General features: G+C 44.8%; 1 protein-coding gene and 1 long non-coding RNA gene across 2 annotated transcripts; both read right to left on the bottom strand.

Moving 5' to 3' along the window:
* Window positions 1–4,597: 4,597 nt before the first annotated feature.
* LOC306805623 lies at window positions 4,598–5,209 on the bottom strand. The gene is made up of 2 exons (XR_013775249.1): window positions 5,177–5,209; window positions 4,598–4,736 (listed from the first exon to the last, which is right to left on the bottom strand). It is a non-coding gene; the product is annotated as an uncharacterized lncRNA (long non-coding RNA).
* A 1,258-nt stretch (window positions 5,210–6,467) lies between these two features.
* Window positions 6,468–22,930, bottom strand: FYB2 (FYN binding protein 2). The gene is made up of 16 exons (XM_079313531.1): window positions 22,827–22,930; window positions 21,662–21,823; window positions 20,629–20,662; window positions 18,026–18,114; window positions 17,285–17,313; window positions 15,817–15,848; window positions 14,943–15,027; window positions 14,518–14,650; window positions 12,765–12,873; window positions 12,610–12,650; window positions 12,262–12,331; window positions 10,899–10,982; window positions 9,987–10,015; window positions 9,201–9,261; window positions 8,623–8,715; window positions 6,468–6,992 (listed from the first exon to the last, which is right to left on the bottom strand). Exons 2-16 carry the CDS (start codon window positions 21,783–21,785, stop codon window positions 6,854–6,856), a joined length of 1,152 nt encoding a protein of 383 aa, XP_079169657.1. The 5' UTR covers window positions 21,786–21,823; window positions 22,827–22,930; the 3' UTR covers window positions 6,468–6,853.
* Between the last annotated feature and the right edge of the window lie 1,011 nt (window positions 22,931–23,941).

Genomic DNA, 23,941 nt, shown 5'->3' with positions numbered 1-23,941 from the left:
TGTGTTCTTTTTCCCTGCTGACCTCCAGTTACATTTTCCAGAGGAAGAGTTTGACTTTCACACTGTGGTCAGCTCTTTCTGAGTTATGCTGGTACATGCACAAGCGTCAGGAAAAGCAGGGTAGACAATATTTGAACTGCAGAAACTTGAATTACTCCAAGTGCAATTCTTCAGAAGCCACTGGACAGCTGTGCTTTGCAAACCACAAACTCACCCAAATTTTGCTTCAGCCAGAGGGGGAGAGAGACAAAATGCAAAGGATAAAGAGTTCAGGCTCCAACAGAAACCTCCAGCTCCTGGATGAGTTAATTCAGAAATACCTTGTTGGGAGCTATACATATGTAAGTATTATATATGCATACATGCATATATATAAAATGTAGGTGGCATCCCTGTCGTTGGCCTCTCAGTTTTATTCTTCCAGCAGGGCAGGTGTGTGCCCTGGACACTGCCACCACTCCCTAATCCCAGCCTCTGAGAGGACCTGGACAAAGGGGATGCTGTTTTTACACCCTTTTTTTAGGTAAAGCTTAGCTGAGCCCATCAGGCTTGGCATGGCCTTGGCCAGGGATGGGAGGGGAATTGGGTTCAGGAGCTGTGAATATCCTGCCCTTCCACCCCCCCTGGCCAAAGCCCTGGTGCTGATAGTTTTGGGGCAGGTTTATTTTCAGGAGCTGGAGCTGAGCAGGAAAAGGCAGCAGGGTATTTTTTTTTAAATTTTTTTCCTTTTAACGGGTCAGAAACACATCTTCAGCTGTGTGTCCAGTTTAGCATTTCATGAGGTGTGTACAAGCACAGGGGAATACCTGGGCAGTGTTGTGGAAACGTGAACCAGCTGGTTTAGCATGTTGTGTGTATATTGTGTGCTTACAGTGGCATTCGTGTTGGAATAGATGAGGTTTGAACAAAATAACCCTCCTGTCTACTCTTTTTAATTTCACTGCTCTCTGCTGTCAGCCCTGCAGGAGGAGGAGGGAGCTGTGTGCAGGGCATGGGCTCGTGCCTTTGCTGGAGTGGCAGCTTTGTTTCACGAGGTGCACAATTTCCCCAGCTCCTGCAGGATCCCCCCTGAGACATGCAGGCCGTGTTTCTCAATACTTGAACTGCCATTTGTTGTGCAATTATTTGGCTTCACCCTTTTTATTAGCTGAGAGGAGAGAGGGAAGAAGAATTGCACATCTGGATGAGCCAAACCAACCCCTGCTGTTTCTTTCCTGGAAAGTTTTAGGTTCTGGTTTTGTTCCAGGTGTATGATGTACCTTACTAGAGTCACCTTTCTTAAGGTCTTACTTGGGTATGGCCTTTTCATTTAGTGCTTTCCTTTGGCTTCCTTATAATCCCTTTTTCATCATTCACTTATTAAAAAAAAAAATAAAAATCAACAGCTTCTTGTAATTCTGAAATCCCAGTCTGCCTCCTGGCCATGGAGTTAATGATTCAGCCAGAGGTACCTCACTGCCATGCCCAGGAGATGAACTGGGTTTCAGAGTTCCCACGTGACACCTGCTGATGGAACAGTGACTTTTGCAGAGAGCACACCTGGTATTCAATGCACAGACCTTTGCTCATTTTATTCATCAGAATTTGGAGAACCAGACTGTGAATCAGAGCTCTACCTGCAAGCACGAGTACACTTTTGGTGTTAGAAAAAGTCTGTTTTTCAACTAAAGCCTTGAAGTTCCTGCTGAAGCTGCCTTAATTTAAAAATCAAAGTTTATTTGTAAGACTCATCTCTGATTATATTTTTTTTTTTTTCAAGTTTGGAAATAGTTTATTTATCCTCATCTCACAAAGCTGTGAAGTAGATCCTGTAGCCATGGTAATATTTATTCTTGTTGCTGAAGGCATGTTCATGTGTTCTGTATCATGTTATATTCACGTGGTTTGTACCTCAAGGCATTTGTTTTGTTTTTTTCTTTTAGAGGACAAAGCAAAACTGAATCCCAGGATTTCTGTGGTGTCCATGGCCCAGCATCTTTGGGTAGGCAAACCTCTGTGAGAGAGATGAACTGGATTTGTCCACTTAAATTCTTAAATTCATACTCTAAGGAGTATTTATGATTTATAATATTTATGATTTTAAGAAAAAGATGCTGAACTTTAAAAAGTTCTGAGTGGAAGCATCCCTTCAAACATATCATTAACATGAAGCTCAGGGAAAAAAAAATTCCCCTGAGCTCTATAAACACTCCATCCTTCTCAATATTTTCTGTTTTGTCAACTGAGGGCCTGGAGAGGGTTTTGTTTTCCAGTTCATGGCTGTAGTATTTTATGGAAGGGCACAGAGCCCTGGTTCAGTTTTGTCCTTTGTGCATTAGATAATCACAATGAAGCCTTTTTCCTTCCATTTATGGTGTGGAAAGTGTTTCCTCTGTGTACTGCACTGCATGTGATAGCTGTCTCCATTTGACATTTGCACTTTAATAAACTCAGAGATGAAAAGAGATAAAAGCAACAAATCCTTTGGATTTCCTTTCTGCAGGCTGGGCTTTCCCTCTGGAGATTCCTTGCCCATCCCAGCTGTAGGACCACAGATGCCCTCAGGGCTTGGTGGGGAGCAAAGGGGCAGGGGGTGGAGTGAAAATTTCTACAGAGGTAATTTAAACAACTTCCCCAACCCAAAATCCATACCAGGAGCCAGCCCCATGTGTTTACCCTTGCTCCTCACAGCAAGGAGTCAAGAGAGGGAAGCATTTAAAAAAAAAAAATAACCTTTCACTGCAGAAAAAGTGCTGGGGACAAAACTGGGCACCTGTTTCCTCTGTGCCTGTGATGCAGGAGGATGTAAATCCAGTTCAAGCACACAGCTGCAGGCAGTGCTCCAGATTTGTCCCTGTCCTATAAATTTTATACAATTTCAGTTCTCCATCAGACCCATCGACTCACAGCTGTTATTATGATTATTTCCCCTTTGAGGAGAAACGTGGAGGAACACAGCTTAACACTCACATGAGAATTATTTGAAGTTTTGATGTGGTTAGGATGTACCAATAAGACTATAAAAGAGGAAAAAACAACAACAAAAAAAGGATGAGTTTAATTTCCTGACCAATCTCTTGACCTAAATATAACCAACCTGTGGTTTAATTGAGGAAATTTAAGTTGCTGTATCTAAAGCATTTTTGTATTATCTAGAGTCAGCCCACAGCAAGCTCTTTTCTTCTTTGCATGCACTGGAATGTGTCCATGAGGGAAAAAAAAAGGCTATTGCAAGGCATCTTTGCATTAAATCAGCTGCCTCTGGCAGAAGTTTGAGTTTCACAGAGATTTGTGAAGGACTGCACATCACCACACTGGGATCTGCATCACCTCTGCCACAGGATACAGGGGGAGATTCCTAAAAACACCTCTGCTTAAAATAAGGAAAACTTGTTCAATAACTTTTTTGGGAGGCAAAAAAGAGCCTGCACATGTGGCTAGTGCAGGATTTGCCCACAGTGCTTACAGAGGGGTGGTGAACAGACACACACTCCAGCTCCCCAAACCAGAAAAATCCAAATATTTGGGCTGGCAGGGCTGCAAAGCTGCGCATGCTTACAGGGGAGTGCTTTATTTATTTTTTTATTTTTATTTATTTTATTTTATTTTATTTTCTGCAAGGATGGATGCAGGCCAATGCACTTAATAGTAACCACATGGTAAAATAAATAAGAAATGCCTGTATAGACTTAAAAGTAAATGTTAAATATTTGCTCTGGTTTTTTACTGATGCCTCCTATGCCAGCTTTGAAATGGCCCTGTGGCAAACAACGCTTTTATTTTTCTTAAGCCTGGAACATTTAATAATTTCTAATTAAAACATCTTACATTTTTAGGATATTTATGAGGAAACTGATATGGGCTCAGAAAATGTGCCAGGAAGGGGGTAAAAGCTGTACACTACAGTCATATTTAAGGGTTTATTTTCTTTCAGAGCCAAGTAAAAACTTTATTCCACATTTTTTTTCGCTTTTGAAAAGTTATCCACTGAATACATGGAGGAGAAGCCATTAGCAATTTATATTCCTCTTCCTACATTTAGGAGCATTTTTCTGGAAATAAGTAACCATCCTCCAGGCCCACAGTGGAGAGAGAACAGCCTGAACACAGGGGCAACTGTTGGGTAATTCCCTGTTGCTGTGAGTCCTTGGGAGCCAGGAGTCAGCCTTTACATATCTGGGATGCCTAAGTTAGCTTAAAAAAATAAAGTAAATTTTGACTGAATGCTTTATTTACTCTTTTTTTTTTTTTTTTCATATTTTCTTTTGCAAAGAAATGAGTCAACTTTTCCACGATTTTATACATTTAGCACAGCAAGAGTGGTGATACTTCTCCCAAATACCAGACCAAAACCAGTTCCAATTTATATGGTTTGCTTTTTAAAGAGAAAATCTTTTGGGGAAAATTGCAAGTCTTACAGCAATGAGATCGAGCAACTAAAGTGCACCATCCTTTTTCTGAATATGTAGAAATATAATGTTTATTTCAGAGCTGACCAACAAAGTACTCCAAAAAGTGAGAAATACTGAAAATAACTAACAGTCAGTGCAGACATACTTTAAATAGCAGAAAAAAAAAAAAAAAAAGAAGAAGAAGGAAACATCTCTTGCACATTAAACAGTGTAAAAAACCCCAGCTTTATTTACATTCCCATCATCACCCCACAGCTGACCAACGTGGGCTGTCAGGGATGCAGGAAGCACAAAAGAAACCTTCAGGGATGCTCCAGGGGACAGCAGCTCTCAGGGAAGTTAGTACTGTCTCAAAGGAAAAAAAATAAATAAATAAAATTTTCCCAGCAAGGGCCACCTGGGTATGAGGAGGCTCATTTGTATGAATTATGCATGAGCATGCAAGGAAATGTTGCAGCAGGGAATTTCAGGGTGTGTTTTGGCAAGGCAAGGCACACAGAGTGGCCCATGTTTGCAGCAGATGTGGATTAATGTGGCATTAATCTGAAGGCAAGTCAGGAATCTCCAATTTATACAAGTCATGACTCGATGGGGCTTTTTTTAGCTGCAGTTGGGCTGGAAACTTGTCCAGCAGCAGAGCAAAACTGGAAATACTTATTTAATATTTAATATTTAATGCTGACTGTTTACATGAAATCAGGAGTTTTTAAGTACATTTCTCCAGCTATCCCCTGACAGGAAAGAGAGGAAAACATGCATCAGAATAAATAAAAATCTGAATTTACCTGAAGCTCAGGTGCTCCACCAGAACGTGCTATCTGAGGGAAGAGGAGAAAAGGGATTGAAATGGGAGGGCAGGAGGCTGAGCATGGAGAATGTGCTGGGGTTTGGGGGGATTTTGGGGATGTTCTGGGGTTTGGGGGGTGGATTGGGGTTCCAGCTGGGGTTTGGGGGGTGGATTGGGGTTTCTGCTGGTGTTTGCGGGGTGGTTTGGGGTTCCTGCTGGGGTATGGGGGTGGTTTGGCTTCCTGATGGGGTTGGCGGGTGGCTTGAGGTTCCTGTTGGTGTTTGGGGGTGGTTTGGGGTTCCTGTTGGTGTTTGGGGAGTGGTTTGGAGTTCCTGCTGGGGTTTGGGGAGTGGTTTGGGGTTCCTGATGGGGTTTGGGGGTGGTTTGGGGTTCGTGCTGGGGTTTGGGGGTGGTTTGGGGTTCCTGCTGGGGTTTGGGGGCTGGTTTGGGGTTCGTGCTGGGATTCGGAGTTTGTGCTGGGGTTTGGGGTTTGTACTGGGGTTTTGGGTGTGGTTTGGAGGATGTGCTGGGGTTTGAGGGTGGTTTGGAGTTCCTGCAGGGGTTTGGGGGTGGTTTGGGGTTCCTGATGGGGTTTGGGGGGCGGTTTGGGATTCGTGCTGCGCTCTGGGGGTGGTTTGGGGTTCGTGCTGTGGTTTGGGGTTCGTGCCGTGGTTTGGGGGATGGTTTGGGGTCCATCCCTGGGGCGATGTGCCCCCCCGGTCCCGGCGCTGCTCTCACTCACATCTGTCCCGGGCGCGGCGATCGCATCCAGCTGTTCTCCAGCTGCCAGGCGGGCCCTGCCCAGCGCACGGAGCTGCTGCTGGAGCTGCGGGACAGAAAGCAGGGATGAGCTCCAGCACAAATGAGCGGGGATTAAGGTATAAACCCCCCAGAAAGCAAATCGCAGGGTGGAGAAATGCAAGAATGCTTCTCTCCTCTGGAAACGCCAGATGAGGTGAGAAGGCAACAGGTCAGGAGTGAAGTTAGGAACCTCCAGTGCTCTGGGCACTGCTTGGTTGGGTTATCTTAGACAAGCAAAGCAGCTAATAGCTGCTAAAAACCTTATTTATCACAAGGCACATCAGTCTCAAAAGGGAAGCAGGAAAGCAATGGCAAAAGCAGTAGCAAAAGCAAAATGCAAGAGCAGTGGCAATAAGCAAATGGCTAAAAATCACCAACTCTCCCCAATACATACAGTTACTTATATAGGATTTTTTAAACAAATTAAGATGCAAGCTCAGACCACCACAGTTCTAGTTTCTTAACATGCCAGGTTACAACTAAACTACACATATAACCTATCTTGTTCTATCTGAAAAATGTGACAATATTCTTACTGTAGCTCTATTATGACTAAGTCCTGTCTACAACCATGGTCCTGGAGCCTCTACTGAAAACATCACTATGTTTTTCAACCTTCACTAGAACTCTCACTTCCACTCTGGCATTTGAACCTTTTACTTATTAAAAGCATTAGAGCTCACACTAAAACTTACTGACTTACTTAAACTACTTTATGTTTGAGTGGCTTAATATATTCCAATCCATCCACAGGCTTTAATTCAATCCTTGAACTTTGATTCCTTCCTGAAGGATTCAGAGAATCCCCAACTCACTGACTCCAACAGACAGGGAACAACTTTCCCAGCATAGCTAAGGACCAACAATTTGTCTTTTAAACAGGCCACAGAGCTGCTTTCCTCCCTGACACAGCCAGAAGAACACTCACCATAAATGTCTCTCTAAAGAACTTCTCTTCTTCATCCACCTTCTTGTTCTTTTCTTCATTGTTCTTCTTGAATTTGAAGATATTTCTGCTACAAGACACACACACACACCACATATATGCACTTCTGAGCTCAATTTAAATAACCCTTGGCACAGCTGAAATTGCAACCAGAGTCTAATTCCAGCCTTGTCTTCAAGGAACCCTTGGAATAGTAAAGCACACTGTTCACATCCCTATTTCTCAGAAAAGGGTGAAGATACAACTCAAATTTCTTAGTGAGGCACAACTTCAGCCATTTTGTATCTCCATTTGGGATATTTTTTTGGGGGGGTGTCTGTAAGCAATGTGGGAACAAATAAACTCTCTATTGAGTGTTTCAAATCATCTCCATTTATATAGAAATCAACAATTTACTTTTCCACAAGCAGTTTGTCTCCTTCTGGTTTTATTTATACTCAGAAATAAAGGGTCCCCAGATAACTCTCATCCTGAGTCATTTATGGAAGTGGGGTTTGACAGAGCTCCCCAGATTTTCTTTGGGTTTTTTAGCACATGGAGGAGAAAGTCTCCCATGCAGATATTTATATGGCACTGTAAAATGGAAAACAAGTTCTTAAAACCCACTTAAAGGGAGTGGGGCATTCCCTGCACATGGGGATGCCACTCTTTCTGGTACACAAAATTATAGCTGTAGCATTCATTTTAAAACTAAGACGGGAAACAAACACCAAAAAAAAAATCTCCCACCCATTTGTAACCAATTATTCTTCCTTGGCTCATTTTGATGCACTTAAAATTAAAGAGGAAAGGAAACAGCTGAAATTAGGGATTTTTAAGAGATTCCTCCTTGGGCAGGACCTGTGATCTCTAAGGGAAAGTTGAAATTGTGTGGACTCCCTGATGGTCTGTAAAGTTACACCTGTGAGTTTTCACAGCACTACCAGTGCTGTTTGAGCAGCCCCATGCAGGAATTCTGTGGTGAGAACCTGAGAAATGGGTCTCTGATTTACATTCAAAGTCCCAGGAAATAGGTCATGAAAAAGGTTGTTGTGATGCACATTTTTGTGATCTAAAAGGGAAAGGAAATCTCTCACTTCCAAGTGAATTTTTGCAGCACCAGTAACAAAAAAAAACAAAAAAAAACAACAAAAAAAATTTTTTTTGCTTTTATGCACAAATGGCACAGCACAAGAGTCAATGCAATCAGTCCAAATAATTAAGAATTTAAAATACAAGGCTCTTGCCAAAGCCATAGAATGGTTTCAGCCCTGCCATGGTTACTCCAAGCTCTGTCCAGCCTGGCCTTGGACACTTCCAGGGATCCAGAAGCAACCACAGTTTCTCTGGGCAACCTGAGCCAGGGCCTTATCACCCTCACAGGGAGGAATTCCTTCCAAAAATCTAATCTAAACCTACTAAAATAGCAAAAAGGAGCCAAATATATAGCAAGCAACAAATTTTGGCTCAGCTCAGTGGAAAGTCACAACAAGACTTCAGGATAAGACCTTTGGTATCCTCCAGTTATGCTCAGTTCAGATCCAAGAGTTTGTTTCACCCTTGAGATATTTTCTGCAAAGATTCCTGAACTCTGGCTTCAAAAGGAAAGGGCCATCAACCAACACAAAATATCTGTGCAATCAGGGACATCCTGCTCCTGAAGCCACCCAGGAGATGCACAAAGTCAGGCAAAAAGGGAGCACAATGGAAATCCAGACCTTTCCAGGTCATCCACACTTCTCCTTTTGTCCTTGCACTCCTTCACCATCCGAAGTTTTGTCATCCAGGCTTTGCCCTTCTCATCCTTCCCTCTGAGAGGAGCAGACAGGCAGGAATTCAGGATTTTCCCAGCAGACTGTGTCCCCTCCCCAGACCCATGTACCTCCAGAGCTGTGATTTTTCTCAGTCTCCCCCCAGAGCCTGCACTGAAATGCAAACACTTGCTGTGATTTACACCAGCACAGCCACTGCAGTCATCTGGCAGCAAGACACCAGGACATGCTGCTCCTATTAAAAGTAATTTTTCTGACAGGGAGCCTGCCAGGATGGGGCTGATAATGGGGTCTGGGAGATGGAATTTTCCTTCCTTAGGAAAAAGATCTGATTTTTCACGTCTCTGGCACTAACTGGGTAATGGTGAGGAAATACCCTGCCAAATTAAACACACACAGGGAGGGCACCTGGGCTGTCTCCAGAGCACTGAATCCCAACCAGCTCATGACCCTCAGTGGGTTTTGTGCCAGGAGGAAAAATCTCCTTGGGGTGAGGACACTCCAGGACAGGGCACCCTCCTCACCTGGTCTCTCTCTGCCCCACCTCAACATCATCATACACATTGTCCTCCTGGGACACAGCTGCTGTCAACCAAAAAACAGAAAATGGTTAAGAGATGTCACTCTGAGCCTGGTGCTCCAATTAATCTGCTGCAGAGGAAAATTTGGGCTGCTGCTTGTCACTCAACCCAAAGGGAAATGCAAAAGGAGCTTGGGGCTCCAAGCACCCAGCAAAGATCCAGCACAAGGAATGATGCCTGGGTGGGTTAGGTGTGTTTACGGGCAGTTTTCTGCATGGGTTTGGCCATCCAGCTCCATGGGTGGAGCAGGAGCAGCAGCAGAGCCCCAGCTTTGCCCTGCAGCCAGCCCAGGCAGGGTTCCCAACACAAGGATTTGGGTGTTTTCACTCCAGCACCTCCTCAAGGTTGAGGCTGTGTCCACCCCATTTATGTAAAGGATGACCCTGACCCTCCAACAGCCAGGAATAAAGAGTTTTACAAAGAGCTGCTAGAGAGCCATGGGCTCACACAGCACTGCCAGCTGAGAGCAGTGGTTCTGCAGGGGCTGTGTCACACTTTACCTTCCTGGATATATCCAGATCTGCAGGAGGAATGCTCTTCTTTAAATCAAAACCACCCAAAAATGAGCAAAATCCTCACCCTCAAATGAAACACAAATCTCTTATCAAGTCTTCAAAGCTACAACACATGATTTTTAGAAAGGCACAGTGCACCTAGCTGACTGTACAATACATTTGTCTCTTCAAACACACACACATCCCCAGGAGTCAGGTACAGGTATGTGCTTACCTAAATTTGGTACTGAAATGGAAACCAGTCTGTGGATAGAAAAAAAAAAAAAAGCTTTTAGAAACAAATCTGCACAAAAAGCCATCTGTCTGTAAATATCTAAGGTGATTTAGGTTCTTTGAGATGGAAGAATGGCACAAAACCTGGTAGGTCTTTCCCTATAATGATATTTATATTTGAAGGAGCCACTGCAGGGTATCTCATGTGAAAATTTGTAAGGAAAATGAACCTTCCTGACATAAAAGAGGAAAGGTTTAACCTGGAATCTCCAAAGAAATAAGAAAAGGCAGTGTTTTCCTGGAGTTCAGGCACTGTGCACAGGGTGAGGCACTCACAGCAGTGGGGGACAGGTTCTGCAGGTTCTGTGGAAAATACAATTTCCTTGGAAACTTATTGACAGTTCTGAATATTAGAGTACCCAAAAGGGGCACTGTAGGAAGTTACACAATGTCCTCCACCCTCTTAGAATGAAAACTCACTGTTAAACTCCTTCAGCAGATGCTCCTGCCAGCTTGGCTGTGAATGGAACTTGGAATAAAACCCCACAGCAGCAAGGCTGTCCCCAGCTCAGGGCAGCAGGTACCACCTTTCTCCATTCCCTTGTGCACCTTGAGTCATGCTGAGGTATCAGAAAGGTACCAAAAGAGGCAAAAAAATCTACAAAAACCTGGAAATTGCTGTAGGAGCAGCTCCTGGAGATTCCTGATGCCAGAGATTCTGGAGAAGCTGTACAGATGGACCACTGGCCACATCTGCCATAGTACCTCCTAGTGAGTTGACAGAAGCACTTTTGGCCTAAGTTTCCCAAAAAAAGCTGCATTCCTTACTCCTAGACCTCCTGCTCCCAAATAATTACCAGGAGGAATGCTCAGGTTTGAAGGGGAAAGGGTAGAACCACCAATATTTTCTTACCTGAGGTTGTCCTTGAGCCTGAAATTGTTCAGCTTCAGCTTGTCTATCTTAAACAGGTTTCCAAATCTCTTTTGTTTTTCTGTTCTGTCCAGAAGAGAAACAGGTTTGAAATTAAAAGGGGCATGAGGTGCAGAAGCAGCCCCAGAGATCCTGAGGCAGGGAAAGGAAGGGCAGCAGAGCCTGGACCTCAGCTCAGAAGAATTTAAGTGTTAACAGCATCATGTGGGTGGCAAACTTGCCAGGATAAGCACCCAGCACAGCAAAAGGTGCTTAATTATTAAGTCTGAGCTCACATCTCTGCTTAGCTTTAAACTTTTCTGTGTTTGTTGAAGTTGTTCTCCTCTGACCCAACAAATAGAGGGTGATCCAGGTTTTTTGGAGTGAAAATTCCTGAGGAAAGGGCAGCATTACCCAGCAGTGACCACTGAAGGAGACATCAGGGGCACCTTCACCCTCCATCACACATTTCTGTTGTGTGTGTCCTTGAGGAGGACATGGCACACACTTCTCTCTGAAGTTTACAAAGGGTTGCAAATCTACACAGCAATTTTCTTGTACAGTATCTGCAAACAACCAAGATCCTCCCATGAGGGTCATTACCCCTGCACAAGGACCCTTAAAAACCCTTTATGTGTCTCAGCACACTTGTGGGATCAACAGAGAGATCACAGGTTTGGGGATTAAGACCCTGAACTCTGAATTTGGTCCCAAATGGTCCTGAAATTCCCTGGCAGCCCCAGCAAGATGCACTGGTCCCTCTGAGAATCAGCAAGAGGGTTTAATTTCTGCACCCATGTGCAGAGGGGGAAGCTCAGGCAATGTACAAACCCAGGGCTGCAAAACTCATTGGTTTTATAACACACCCAGTGGAAGAAAATATCTTGAGAGGATGCATAAAAAAGAGCAGGTTGCAAGTTAGTTAAAGCACATCAGGTTTTTCTCCAGCCTTCTGTGATCTCAAATGTGAGCATTTTGTCCTTTTTTATGGGGACAATTTGTCCCTTGAGCACACACAAAAATGGTGCCAGATCTCAGCTGAGCAACACTTTTGATCAAGAGAAGGCAAGTGAGACTGTCCTGTGTGCTTGATGCAGGAAGAGCAAAGGATGGAGGGTGTTACAGGAAGAAAATTCCTCCTCACTGCTCTGGGATTTAATTTTGGTAATGACTTTTTGCTCCCTAAGTGTTAGCCAAAGGGCAAGGAGGAGGAAGAAGGGAAGAAACCCACCCACACAACAACTGTTCTGCAGTTGAGTCAGGGAAAAAAAAAATAAAATAAAAGGCTTCCAGCCAGTACCTGGCATGTGAGATCAAGGCTGAATGGCCAGAATTTCAAAATACAAGCTAAGAAATTGCAACTTACTCTGTTTTTGCTGGGTTATCACCCCCAATCTCAACATCTTCATATGTCTCCTCGTAGCTGTTTCCTGAAACTTAAAACCAAGGCCTGCCATTAAGACAGGCCCTGCTCAGTAGCTACAAGGTGAAGTTTGCTGGACAAATTGCACCCAGACCTTTTACATTTTCCTCTTACAGAGGCTGCTCAAATGAATCCCATGCTAGACATGTCTGCTACTCCCCACTGGTTTTAATGGGAATTCAGAGCAACCCTGCCAGAAGGAGATGGTGAAAGTGGAACTAAAGCATTCCCAGCATCTCCCAGGGACCAGCCCAAATTAAAAGCAGCTTCTGTTTGAGCTTCCCCACTTACTGCTGTCTGAAGTGAAGGAACTGGAGGCATCTGAGCCGTGGCTGCAGGAAGACACAAGTGTGACATTGCTGCAGGAGGGTTTTTTTTTTTTTTTCCCATTTTGAAATGGGAATTTCACAGACACAGGCACTGCAAGAGCCCAGCTCCACACTCACAGTCTGTCCTGCAGCTCCCCAACATCCTCATAGATGTCCTCTGCTGCCTGCAGACACTGCTCCAAGGCTGCTCCTTCTGCCTTTGGAGCACCAACACCCAAGCTGGGCCCTGTAAATCACAAAAGATCTTTGCTTTAGGGGCTTTTAGGGGCTTCTCTCAGAGAAAGGACAGCTGGAGAGGACAACACAACAAATAAGAGCCTACAGATATATTTTCCAGTCCAGGAGTCCAGGAAGTTCTCTGCTCTGAGACACTTCCAGAAACAGAAGTGAACAATTTTCAAAGTTTTTTAGCTTTAAAACTTGTAAAAGGTCATAAAAATATTTTATGTTTAAAAAACTTAAAATGCCTGTTCCTTTTTTCAGTTGTGACAGCTCTGACCCAAATCTTCTTCACCTGCAAGCATCCAAGAGATTATTCTTGGATCTCCAGAGAAGTGATTGGAGGGAAAGCTTGGCATGGTTGGTGGAAATGAAATGAAATATTCAAATAATGAACCAGTTCATTGGAATACACCTGTAAATCAACATCTTGGAAGGGACCCAAGGAGGATGAGCATCCCTGAGGTGGATTTCACTGAGGTCTGGAATCAAGCCTGGGAGTTGCACCTCATGAGGTTAGAAAGAGATTATTGCTGCAGAACTCTTAAGTGAAAATGTTAAAATCTTAAAATTGATTCAAGAGAGTTGGAGCAATGCAGAAATGCAGCCACACAAATAAAAGCAGACAGTGTTTGTAAATGAACAAGGGGAGTGTGCAAGGCCAGGCTGGGCAGGGTTTGGAGCAACCTCAGCCAAAGACCAAAACTTCTGCAAAACATCCAAATTCAGTAAAGCAGGCAGGGGTTGACAAACAATTCTCCAAATCAGCCTCTCTGTTGAAGCAGCAGGCTCACCAGGAGTAATTTGAAAAAAAAAAAATCCCAACAGAAATTACCTCCAGCTGTTCAAAGGTCAAGCAAACCAGCAAGATCTTTTACAGAAACAGACACCAACCTAACCAGAAAATTATTACGAGGTGATTTAAAATAATAATAAAAAATTAGAGAAATACCTGAGAACCACACCAATAAAAATAACCACAGTCACAGTCAATTTACACTTTCTCCTTCACTCTCCTGGTCTGTCCACAGAGCCCAGCAGAGCTACTTTTCTCTCTTTCCTCTTTGAAATGCTGCCATATCACACCAGTGGCTTGCAGAGCCTTTGCAGAATAGGACCAGTGAACATTTATAGCTGAAGTTGCAAAGCTGAGCTGGCAGAGGGGATGTGATTTGGCTGGACTCTCAGCAGCTCTGGCCACTGCGTGAGAGGATCCTGAGAGAAGGAGCCCAAAATCAGCCTGGCACCACTGATGGAGCAAGGAGCCATCAGACAGAGGGAGACTTCAAGCTCTCATCCTGCTTATTTCCACCCCAAACCTCAGCCAGCCCCTTTCCTGAGACTCCATAAATCCTGAGGAGCAGAGGAGATGGATTTCAGCTCTCACGGATAAGGGCAATCTGCTAGAAAAACAAACACCTCAGCCAGAGTTATGCAGATGGTTAACCAACTTAGGAAGCTATTTGCACAGCCAAAATAAATGATCCAGACCAGAATACAAATGCTCATGCAACCTTTTGCCCTGGTTTAACTAAATTGGTTCAAGAGTTGCATCCAAACTGAACGTTATTTCCCATATGGAAGAGACATTTGGGCAGCAGATGGGGCTGGGGATTGAGGGAAACACTCAATGGTGCAATGGGATACTCACAGTGCTCTGCTCTGTCTTTTGCCAGCCCTGGTGGGGTTGGATATGTTGCAGTTTGGGGGCTGGTCACATCCTGCTTCCCTTGCAGGGCCTTCAGCCCAGCTCTGCCATCTGCCTTGTGCTCATCTCCACCTGCCTGGGATCAGACATTTGGTTTGCTTAGTGCAGTCCTTAGGAACAGCTTTCTAATACCTGTTTCTATTGTACATCCATAAAATATCAATTATCTGTGGGTTTAAAAGAGTTTCACCCCCTTCTCCACCAACCTTTCAGGCTGGAGCAGTTGAGTGATGAACAGGCAAAGAGAAGGTGGAAACCCCCTGGGATTAAAGGCTCAAGTTTCAACTGTTTCCCAAACAGAGGGAGGAGAGCACAGAAGAAGAGACATCCTACAATAATTATTAGAATTAACCTCAAGGATACAATACCTTGAAAATTTTGTTCTCTTCCAGCTTCGTGCTTTCATGACTCAGTTTTCCCTCTTTTCCATCCTCTGTTAGAGCTTTTTCTGGACTGAAATGTTCAGAAATTTGAGAGATCTCAGCACACAAACATTTCAGCAGAGTCACAAACACACTGCCCTGTGACAGTGCCCAAAAAATTAGATTATTTTCCCTCTGAATGAGGGAGATGCCCAAAGGACCACCAGTGAAGAAAGGGCAAATCTGAATCTAAAGGCCAGTGGTCACTCAGGGATGCTACAAATTACTCTTGGAGGAGACAAATTAATGTGAGTGTTTTGTCATAGCAGGAAAGGACAAAATGGATCAATTTGTGGTGGCACATGGATCACACCACATTGTGCTGAGATTTAGGGAAGAAGAAACAGCAACAGGATGCAGGACCTGATGCTTTGTTTTCCCAGCATCACATTTCCCATGAAGGTGACTCCTTTTTATAACTCTTCAATCACCACCACAAAACCCAGGGACAGACAGGGACCGTAAATACACAGCACAAGGACCTCAAAGTGTGACATTTGTAGGGTGAAATTCAGAATGGACCTTGCCTTGTCTTGGACCTAGAACCAGTTTGAGAGCCTCATAACTCTCCCTTTTCACACTGTTCAGGTTTCAGTAGGAACAGACAGTGTCATTTTTTACAATCTCCCCTCCACATATGCTTTAGAATTAAAACAGTCTTAGAAACTGTGAGTGCTGGCATAGAAAAGCACCATCTACGCTGTCTTGGTCATGAAATAAATGAAATTTCTTTCTATTTACTGAGTGTTACAATATTCAATTCCTAACCCAAATCAGTTGTGGGGCTAGAAGAAGTTTGAGAGGGAGGAAAGGAAATTACCTGGATTTGGCAAATGGAAAAATCTTCTGTTTCTAGAATAAAGAAGAGGAAAGCCTTCAGCCACTGTGCTTCTCTAAGCAGTCAAGCTTTCACACAAGGCCTCAACTGTCAACCAGCATTTGAAGAAATATTTCTTTAGAAAGCCCAGAAGTATTTCATGTTTGGAATAGTCATCAGACAAGGATATTTCATCTGCTTTGCAGGACAGGGAATACACATATTGACAAACTATACAGGGATAATAAAACAGTGCTAGGGTTGGACCAGTGAAGCTGCTGGCCAGCATGGAAGCTATTACAGAAAGGAGAGCTTGCAGAGGAGGAGGAGGAAATTTTTAAAATATAAATAAAGATTTCCCAGCCTGCCATAAAATGAGACTCCAGCCAAGGCAGAGAACCTCTCCGCAAATCACAGGGAGATAAATATATTTGGAAAGAAAGCTGTGCCATTTCCCAGGCAGTTTGATGGCTTTGCAAGCCAGGACTTGAAAGTGGAGTCTGACATTTTACAAAGAATAGCTTCCCTGTTTGAGAGCTGATGGCCAGGACATGGAGATCATCCCCTGGCACGAGGTGATGATGTGAGCTGAGCTCAGTCAAGCTGAGCTTCTCTAGAGCAGATCCACAATCCCTGTGCCATGCAGGATCCTGCCCTCCCTGCAGGACATCCCCCCTGCCAACCTCTGCAGCCAGGGGGAAGGGAAAGCAGTGATCTGTCCTTGGATGCTGCTGGGAACCAGGGAAAAGCAGCCTTGAAGCCTTGGGCTTCTCAGGCTGCTCAAGGACAAGAAATTACAACAATGATTAAACACCTGCTGGATACATGAGAGATGTGATATTTTGCATAAAGCATGATTTCAAAGAGGTGTTGCCTTCTTGGACCAATGAACCTTTTCTATTCTGTATGGCACAAACTACCCTATATAAGTGCAGTGCTTCTCTAAATAAAGCTCTTTTGCTGCTCCATTACATGAAGAACTATGTTGGATTATCCTTTTCACTGGTCTCCTATAGCTCAAATCTGCAGCAGAGATACCCCTGCAGCTCTGCCCACCACACTTGGCCTTACTCATGAGCCAGAGCTCCAAATGTGCTGCCCAGCCCAGCAGCCTGGCTCAATCCTGCTCTTACATCTTCACAGAGGGATTACCAGCACCAGCTCACCCTTGGCAGGAAATTCCACAACATTTCACTCGGTTTTTTTCCTCCAAAAATTCACATTCTTGATATAGGTGCTCAACACTTGGTCTACCACCAACATCCATCCAGTTTGGGTTCTCACTTCCTTACATTTCTGCAGTGGAAGTCAAGGGAACTGACTTTCCCCACTGGTATGTTTGGGAATCTCATTAGTTTTTGTACCCCCTCTGCAATTTCTTATTTATTTTTTGAGAGTCTTCACAGAAAACACACAGAGAAATTCTTGGCAGGTAAGTAATACAGATATAAGAAGTTTTCAAGACACTTACCTTGTGTCTTTGAGGCTCTGCTTTAGGTACTAGAAAAGATATTTTTGAACACATCAATTTTTAGTCCATGTTAAAGTCACTGCACTTTTAGGTGCAAAATTCAGCTTCAGTTGGGATGCTCAGCATCCAGGCACAAATTCACCATGGACATTCACCATGTCCTACAGCCCCTTCCCTTTGTTGTTTTTTTTTTTTTAGCATTCTGCAGCACCAAACCTGACTGGCCACAGTTTTCAGGGACCTATGAAATCCCAGAGATCTATGAAAGTGCTTCCTTGGCTCCTTTCCCACTGGGAGACAAATTCTGTGCATGTGGCAGAAATAGCCTTCCCAAAAGAGGCAACACTGGAAAATGTAAAAGCAGAGCAGTGGCACCTTTGATAGAGAAAATTATACTGGGAAAAAATATTGATGGAGCTGGAAAAGTCTTGTAGTCTGTGCCCTTTTGTTCTCAAGAAGATGCCTCAAAATCATCTTTTTATTCTCCTCTACATGGGTAATGTCTTATGATATTCCCCATGAGTTTTACTATTTTACCCCCAAAATTTTAACTTTTTTGTCATTGCCCCAGAGCCCTCACACTGCACAAGGGGACAGGACAGTCATACTTCTCCCAGACCACTGTGCAGCTGCTTTTCTCAACCAGAAAATGTATTATTTCCTATTTTAAAGGCTTTTTTTTTTTTTTTTTTTTCCCCAGCTAGCAGATAATTCACCTTACAGCCCTATCTTTTAAAGTACCTTCAATGACACACAAGGTTGTGGTGTCCCCAGACTGATTCAGGTACATCGGGGTTTCTTCATAATTATTCTGCCCTTCAAGTTGAGCACTGAGAAGATGAAAAAGAGAGAAAAGATTTTTTTTTTTCCCTGTCCCTTTTAGTGGTATGAAAAAAAAAATCTGTCTTAAGGACGAGGAAATCAAATGCTTTGATAGTAAGCCTAGAAAAAAAACAAAGTGAAATTAGGAATTTCTCAGAGGAAGAGGAGACGTGCCAGATGCAGGGGATCTTCCCCCCAACTCCATGCTCCCACTGCTTGTCTTTTGGGAGGCCAGGCTGCTTTTAAAGGGCTCAAAACACACCAGGAGACTCCCTACCAGGGTTAGAGTATTCTTCCTGCAGCAATCCCTCAAGTAGAAACAGAACAAAAAAACCCAAAAACAAAACAAAACAAAAAAAAAAAAAACAAAAACCACCCACAAAAAAAAAAAAAAAAAACCAAAAAATTACACAAACAAAAAAACCCCCAAGGAAATTGGACTGCAGCATTTTTCAATCCTACTGAGGTGCTTTGATAACAATTCCCAGCTGCACTGTTGGGCACGTGGCTCCTCATGGAAGGGAACAAGAGGGAAAGCAGAGATGGCAGAGGGGGCATTGAAAGGTCCTGCCCCTGAGCTTATCCAGCCATGCCAACACCCTGAGTGGCAGTGGCAGCCCCAGGAGGAGGGAGAGCACCCCACAGCACCAGGGATGGGCTCCCCTGCTCCATCTCCCCATCCTCCCTTCTTCCCTCCCCCAGAAATTCACCTTACTGTCATCTGGGAGTAGATGCAAGGGGGAAAACCCAGAATTCCTGAAACACTCAGGTGAATCCACCAGAATTCCCCTCTGCCCACAGTGATGGAGTTTTTTGGTATTTTAGGAATGTACTGGGAAGCAGCAAGCAAGACACAGCTTGTTGCACATGTGGGAGACAGGGAGAGGAGGGGAAAGAGCAGCAGGGAGGATTCTAGCAGGAACTTCCTTCTTCTGACTCAAAGCCTGTAAAAAACCTCAGGGAGGGTCTGTTTCTCCTGGAATCACCCCTCTGCCATAGCTCAGCTTCAACAGAGGGAAAACCAGAACACCAAGAAATTCCAGGTGCACTTTGACAGCAGTGAAAACAGAGGAAGAAACAAGCCCAGGAGTGAAGCAGAAGGCTGTGCTGCCAGCAGGGGCTGCCCCAGCCCCCCCAGTGTCCCCTGCAGCCCCCCAGCACTGGGGACACTGTGTGGGGACAAACAGGCTGTAGGGCCATTGAGGCAAACCATCAGAGCTCAAGAGAAGTCAGCACAAGAAACTATGGCAGGGTCTCTCACAGACCAGATTCCATTCCAGGTGAGGCTTCCAGGAGGGGAATTCCTGTCCCCAAAATGCTGCTATTTTACTTTCATTCCAGAACTATTTAATTAATTTCCCCTGTTATCACACAGTTAATATTTAACAAGTGACCTACTGTAAAGACCATATCACAGGTGTTGGAGCAGGACAGCTGATCCTTGTAGAAGAGCTCCCTGCAGTGCAGAACAGCTTTGGAGGAGGTTGTTTTTTGACCAGTTCTCTTCTGACAAGTACAGGTTAAAAGTTAACACCAGCCCACGCTGGCAGGAGCACCTCATGTCAAGAACATCTTGCTGTTGATAGCTGGAGGAGTTGTTTGGGCACAGAAAGTATTTTAAGAATTCTCCTCTCTTTGCTTTGGTTCAGCTGTTCCATTTCCCTGTTTCACAACTACAACAAAACGTGTATGAATATTTTCCTCCACTTTTGCTGCTCTTGTACAAAACCCAGGCTGCTGCACAACCACTGAGGACAAGTCAGAGACCAGAAAAAGTCAGGATCTGCCTGCATACAAAAGAATTGTGTCTGCAAGATTTTTGAGCTGTTTCAGACAAACTCAAGTGATTTTGGACCACCATCAGTCAGTAAAAAGCTCACTTCAGCATGTGGAGGCAGCTGAAGGGCTGGGATGGTGAGGGAGGGCAGTGGCTCCTGTGCTGGCTGCACAAGCAGGATCACAGAATTATGCAGGAATACAAACTCTGCTGCCGAAGAAACCCCCAACACCTGCTGGTTATACCAGGGCTTTGTTTCAGCAACAGTTTTCAAAAGAGTTTCTTTTCTAAAAACACAAAACATGAGTACACAGCAAACAGGAAGCAAAAAGCACAGGGCAGGTGATGACTGTGCAGTGTTCTACTTCCCACCAGCTAAACCAGACCCAAATACATGTGGATATGGCTCTCCATGAGGTTTTAAGAGCCCACAAGAGAAAATAAGGGTGAATTTTTCTCCATTAGGAGAGGGTCATTCCAGCTTACAGCTTGCCATGTAGGTTTTGACAATCACAGAGTCTCAGAATGGGTTGGGTTGGAAGGAACCCTAAAGAGGATCCAGTTCCCAACCCTCCCTCTCCCACCAGCAGGGACACTTTCCCTAGAGCAGGAGGCTCAGCATCCCACCCAGCCTGGCTTTGCTCACTCACAGGTCCTTGAACACCCTGGAGTGGGACATTCCCTCCAGGCTGAGGGGGAAATGGGATGGGGATGCTCCCAGCACCGTGCCTCCCCCCAGACTCACCTTTCAGGGGTCAGGTAATCCTCCTCTGCAGCAGCTGCAAAGACACAGAGGGTCAGTGTTGGAAGGCAAAGGGGGTGTGACAGGGACAGCCCTTCCTCCCTGCACACATAGCAGGAGTGGCACAGGGCTGCCAGCACAAACTGGGGATGTGGATCTGTAAATATGCCATTATTATTTCACATTTCCAGGCAGCAACCTCAGGCTTTCTAGAGATTAATAACATTGGGAGGGCATGGAAATGATGGCATGTAAATGAAAGTAGTTCCCCCCATCAGATTAATACATTCAGAAAAGAGTTTCAGTGAAAAACTCTTTCCCTCTCATTCTTATCAAAGCCAGGGCACACCAACAAGCACTGGCACTGTAAAGCCAAAGAGACTTTAGCAGAGCCCTTCTTACAAAAGCAGCTCCCTTTGAATTAATCAAAAGTTATGCCTAAAGATCTGGCTATAATTAAGGCTGTATCTATAAAGAAACACCACTTAGCAGCTTAATAAGTGGTCCAGAATATTCTATTATGCAACATCAATAGGGTTTTATTATGGGAAACTGAACTTTTACATTTCTTGATGTAGAAACACTTAACGACGTTGCCCTCTGTTGCATTTAAAACAGAAGTGGGGGGGATTAGCAGACTATTTTCTAACAATTTTATTGTGCCTTCCCACAGTTGTGTGCTCCAGAGTGGAGGCTTTTCCCATTGAAGAGGAGTGATAAAGATCAGCCCAGCTCACAGGCAGCTGCTGCTGCTTTACAGCCAGCTGTAAACTGCTCTCAGCATGCTGCACTTGGGAGGGAAGCAGGGCTCTGAGCAGGGGATGGCATCCAGCCTGGAAAACCAGTTCCCTTTTCCAGATTCAGAGCAAAAATCAGCCCCACTGAAACTGCTGGGCTCTTATTAATGTTTGAGGAAGAAGTTATAAACAAGTAACAATATTTGATTTCTGCAGCCCTACAGATGTCGATAAACTGCACAATTTAATTCATTTTTTGTAGAACAGATCTGGGGGGAAAAAGACTAAATATCTCTTACTTGTTTCATTTCCTCTGTGGACCAAAGGCATAGTGCTTTGGAAAGCTCTGACATCAACTTTTGGGGGTCTTGGAGGCTTCCCAGGGGCAGGACCCAGGGATTCAGCTGGAGGGAGAGGTTTCATCCTTGGCCACTTGCTCCCAGGGCTGTAAGACCATTTTCCTGCTCCAGGCTGGCAGAAGGGAGGTTCTGATTCTGCTCCAGAGAAGCACAAGGACAGGCAGCAATTAGCCCTGATTTAAGCAAAAAATCCATGTAGGATCATTGTTGTACTGACATTTCTAACTGGCTCTGCCTCTTCCCATTTTCAGTGTCCCCATTGTGGGGCTCTCCCTACCAGAACAGCAGAACAAATGCAAATGACCATTTTTACAGATCTTTACCATGAGAACTGTGTTGGGTCTCAGCTCTTGACAGCTCCCTTCCTCTGGATTATAAATTACCAGCCCCAATTTTCTGTGCTGGGGAGAGTTTAATCCACCAGGATTTAGGGCCGTGGCTGTTTGCAGGGCTCAGTCCAGGTGAAGTGGCTTCCCAGGGTAAACAAAGACTGAAGGTTTTCAGTGCCCCATCACCCAGTCACGTCAGCAAAGGGAACTTCATAGCCTCTGAGCTTCCCAGCACCAGTTTCTATAAGAAATATCTTCTCAGGTCTTAAATATGACCTTTTGCAAAGCTGGGAGGGTGTAGGGAGCTGGATTCAGGTTTAAGCTCTTTTAATTAGAATGAAATTGTCTTTGCAGACCAGCCAAGCCTTTCACATCTGTGGGAAGTCACATTTACCTTGGGATTGCAGACAGCCACAGCACACCAAAACTGAGATAGTCTCCTGCCCTCAGTTTTCATCCTACTCTCAACACACGGACAATTTCGTAGAGTGAGTTTTTAAAAAACTTTGTTTTCATCCTACTCTCAACACACAGACAATTTCTTAGAGTGAGTTTTTAAAAAACTTTGTTGGATGTGAGGAATCCTCCCCTTACCCAGAGACTCATTTCATATCTGCAGGACTTCAGAGCAAGAACAGAGCATTTCAGTTTGGCCTCTTGTTTGAGGGTCCCAACCCTCAGGAGCTTTTCTCTCCTGCTGCTGTATCCTGCACTTCCACATCACCTACACACTCCTTTATTTCCATTTTCAGTGTTAAGATTGCACCTCACCATACCTTTCTGGAGCTGAGGTGACTCAGCACCTGCTCCATCAGGGCTCCTGTGTCCCCTGGGAGACTGAGGAAGAGCTGTCCCACTGCCAGGCAGAGCATCCTTCCTCTGGGCATGCCAGGGCAGCTCAGGGGCTGCCATCCTGCCTGGTGCAGCAGGAGCTGGGTTTGACACCTTCTGCACTGGGATTCTTGCACTCGTTCTCTCCTTGCAGGATAAAGTCTCTTCCCAGATCTGTAGGATGTGCTGGAAAGAATCTGGGAGCTGAGGGTCCTCTGGAGGTGTCTGGCTGGATCCTTGGTGGTCAGTGGCACAGGACAGCTTTTCTGAGCTGCTCAGCCCTTTCTCCAAGGTGCTGCCCTTGTGCTCTCTGCTGTGCTGTGCCAAGGGGGTGTGCTGGGGGAGCACAGGGGGCTGGCAGGTGGGATGGGCAGCTTTGGGCATTTTTACCTCTCTCTTGGGCCAGGGCACAGGGCTGGATGTGCTGCTCTTTGCAGGGCCAGGCTTGGGGCTGATGTCTGTGGGAGGTTTCTGCCCCAGCTTGTTGGCCAAGTCAGAGCCATTCTGAAATTTTGCTCGGAGGGCTTTGAAGTCAGTCACACCTTCCTGTGTGAGGGGAGAGAGGAGAGCACAGAGCAGCTGCTTAAAACAATCAGTTTAAACAATCATGCTGTTTTCAGAGAGAAACAGGCTGCACACTCAACCTTGGTCACCAAGGATGTGCTGATCCTGGTGAAAATTTAAAAGCAGTGGAGGAGAATTTGCTCTTTCAAAGGATTCTCCAAAGGCTCACAAATCAGTGCTGGTGAAGATAAAAGAGCTGAAAATAGAGGGAAAATGCAGGAGCACAGCACAGAAACCAAGCAGAAGCAGTATGGCCAGGGGAAATGCCTCCTTCTCCCCAGTGTCACCCTGTGATGGAGAATTTCTCTCAGGAGGATCTGGCAAACACCAAATTAAATGTTAGAATTTCCTGGCAGAGGTGCTGCAATGCTGTTTGTGCACCTGGTGGGGATGAAAGCTGCACTTTATTTCCAGTACACAAGCAGCAAACAGGGGAGAGGCCAGTCCTGCTCCAGAGATGCCCAGTCCATCCCCATCCTCCTTGAGAAAACTCCAC

This window comes from Erithacus rubecula, assembly GCF_903797595.1.
Source record: "Erithacus rubecula genome assembly, chromosome: 10".
In the NCBI taxonomy this organism is placed as follows: Eukaryota; Metazoa; Chordata; class Aves; order Passeriformes; family Muscicapidae; genus Erithacus; species Erithacus rubecula.
Note: the sequence above shows the minus strand (reverse complement) of the source record. Positions and strands in the feature narration are given on the sequence as shown.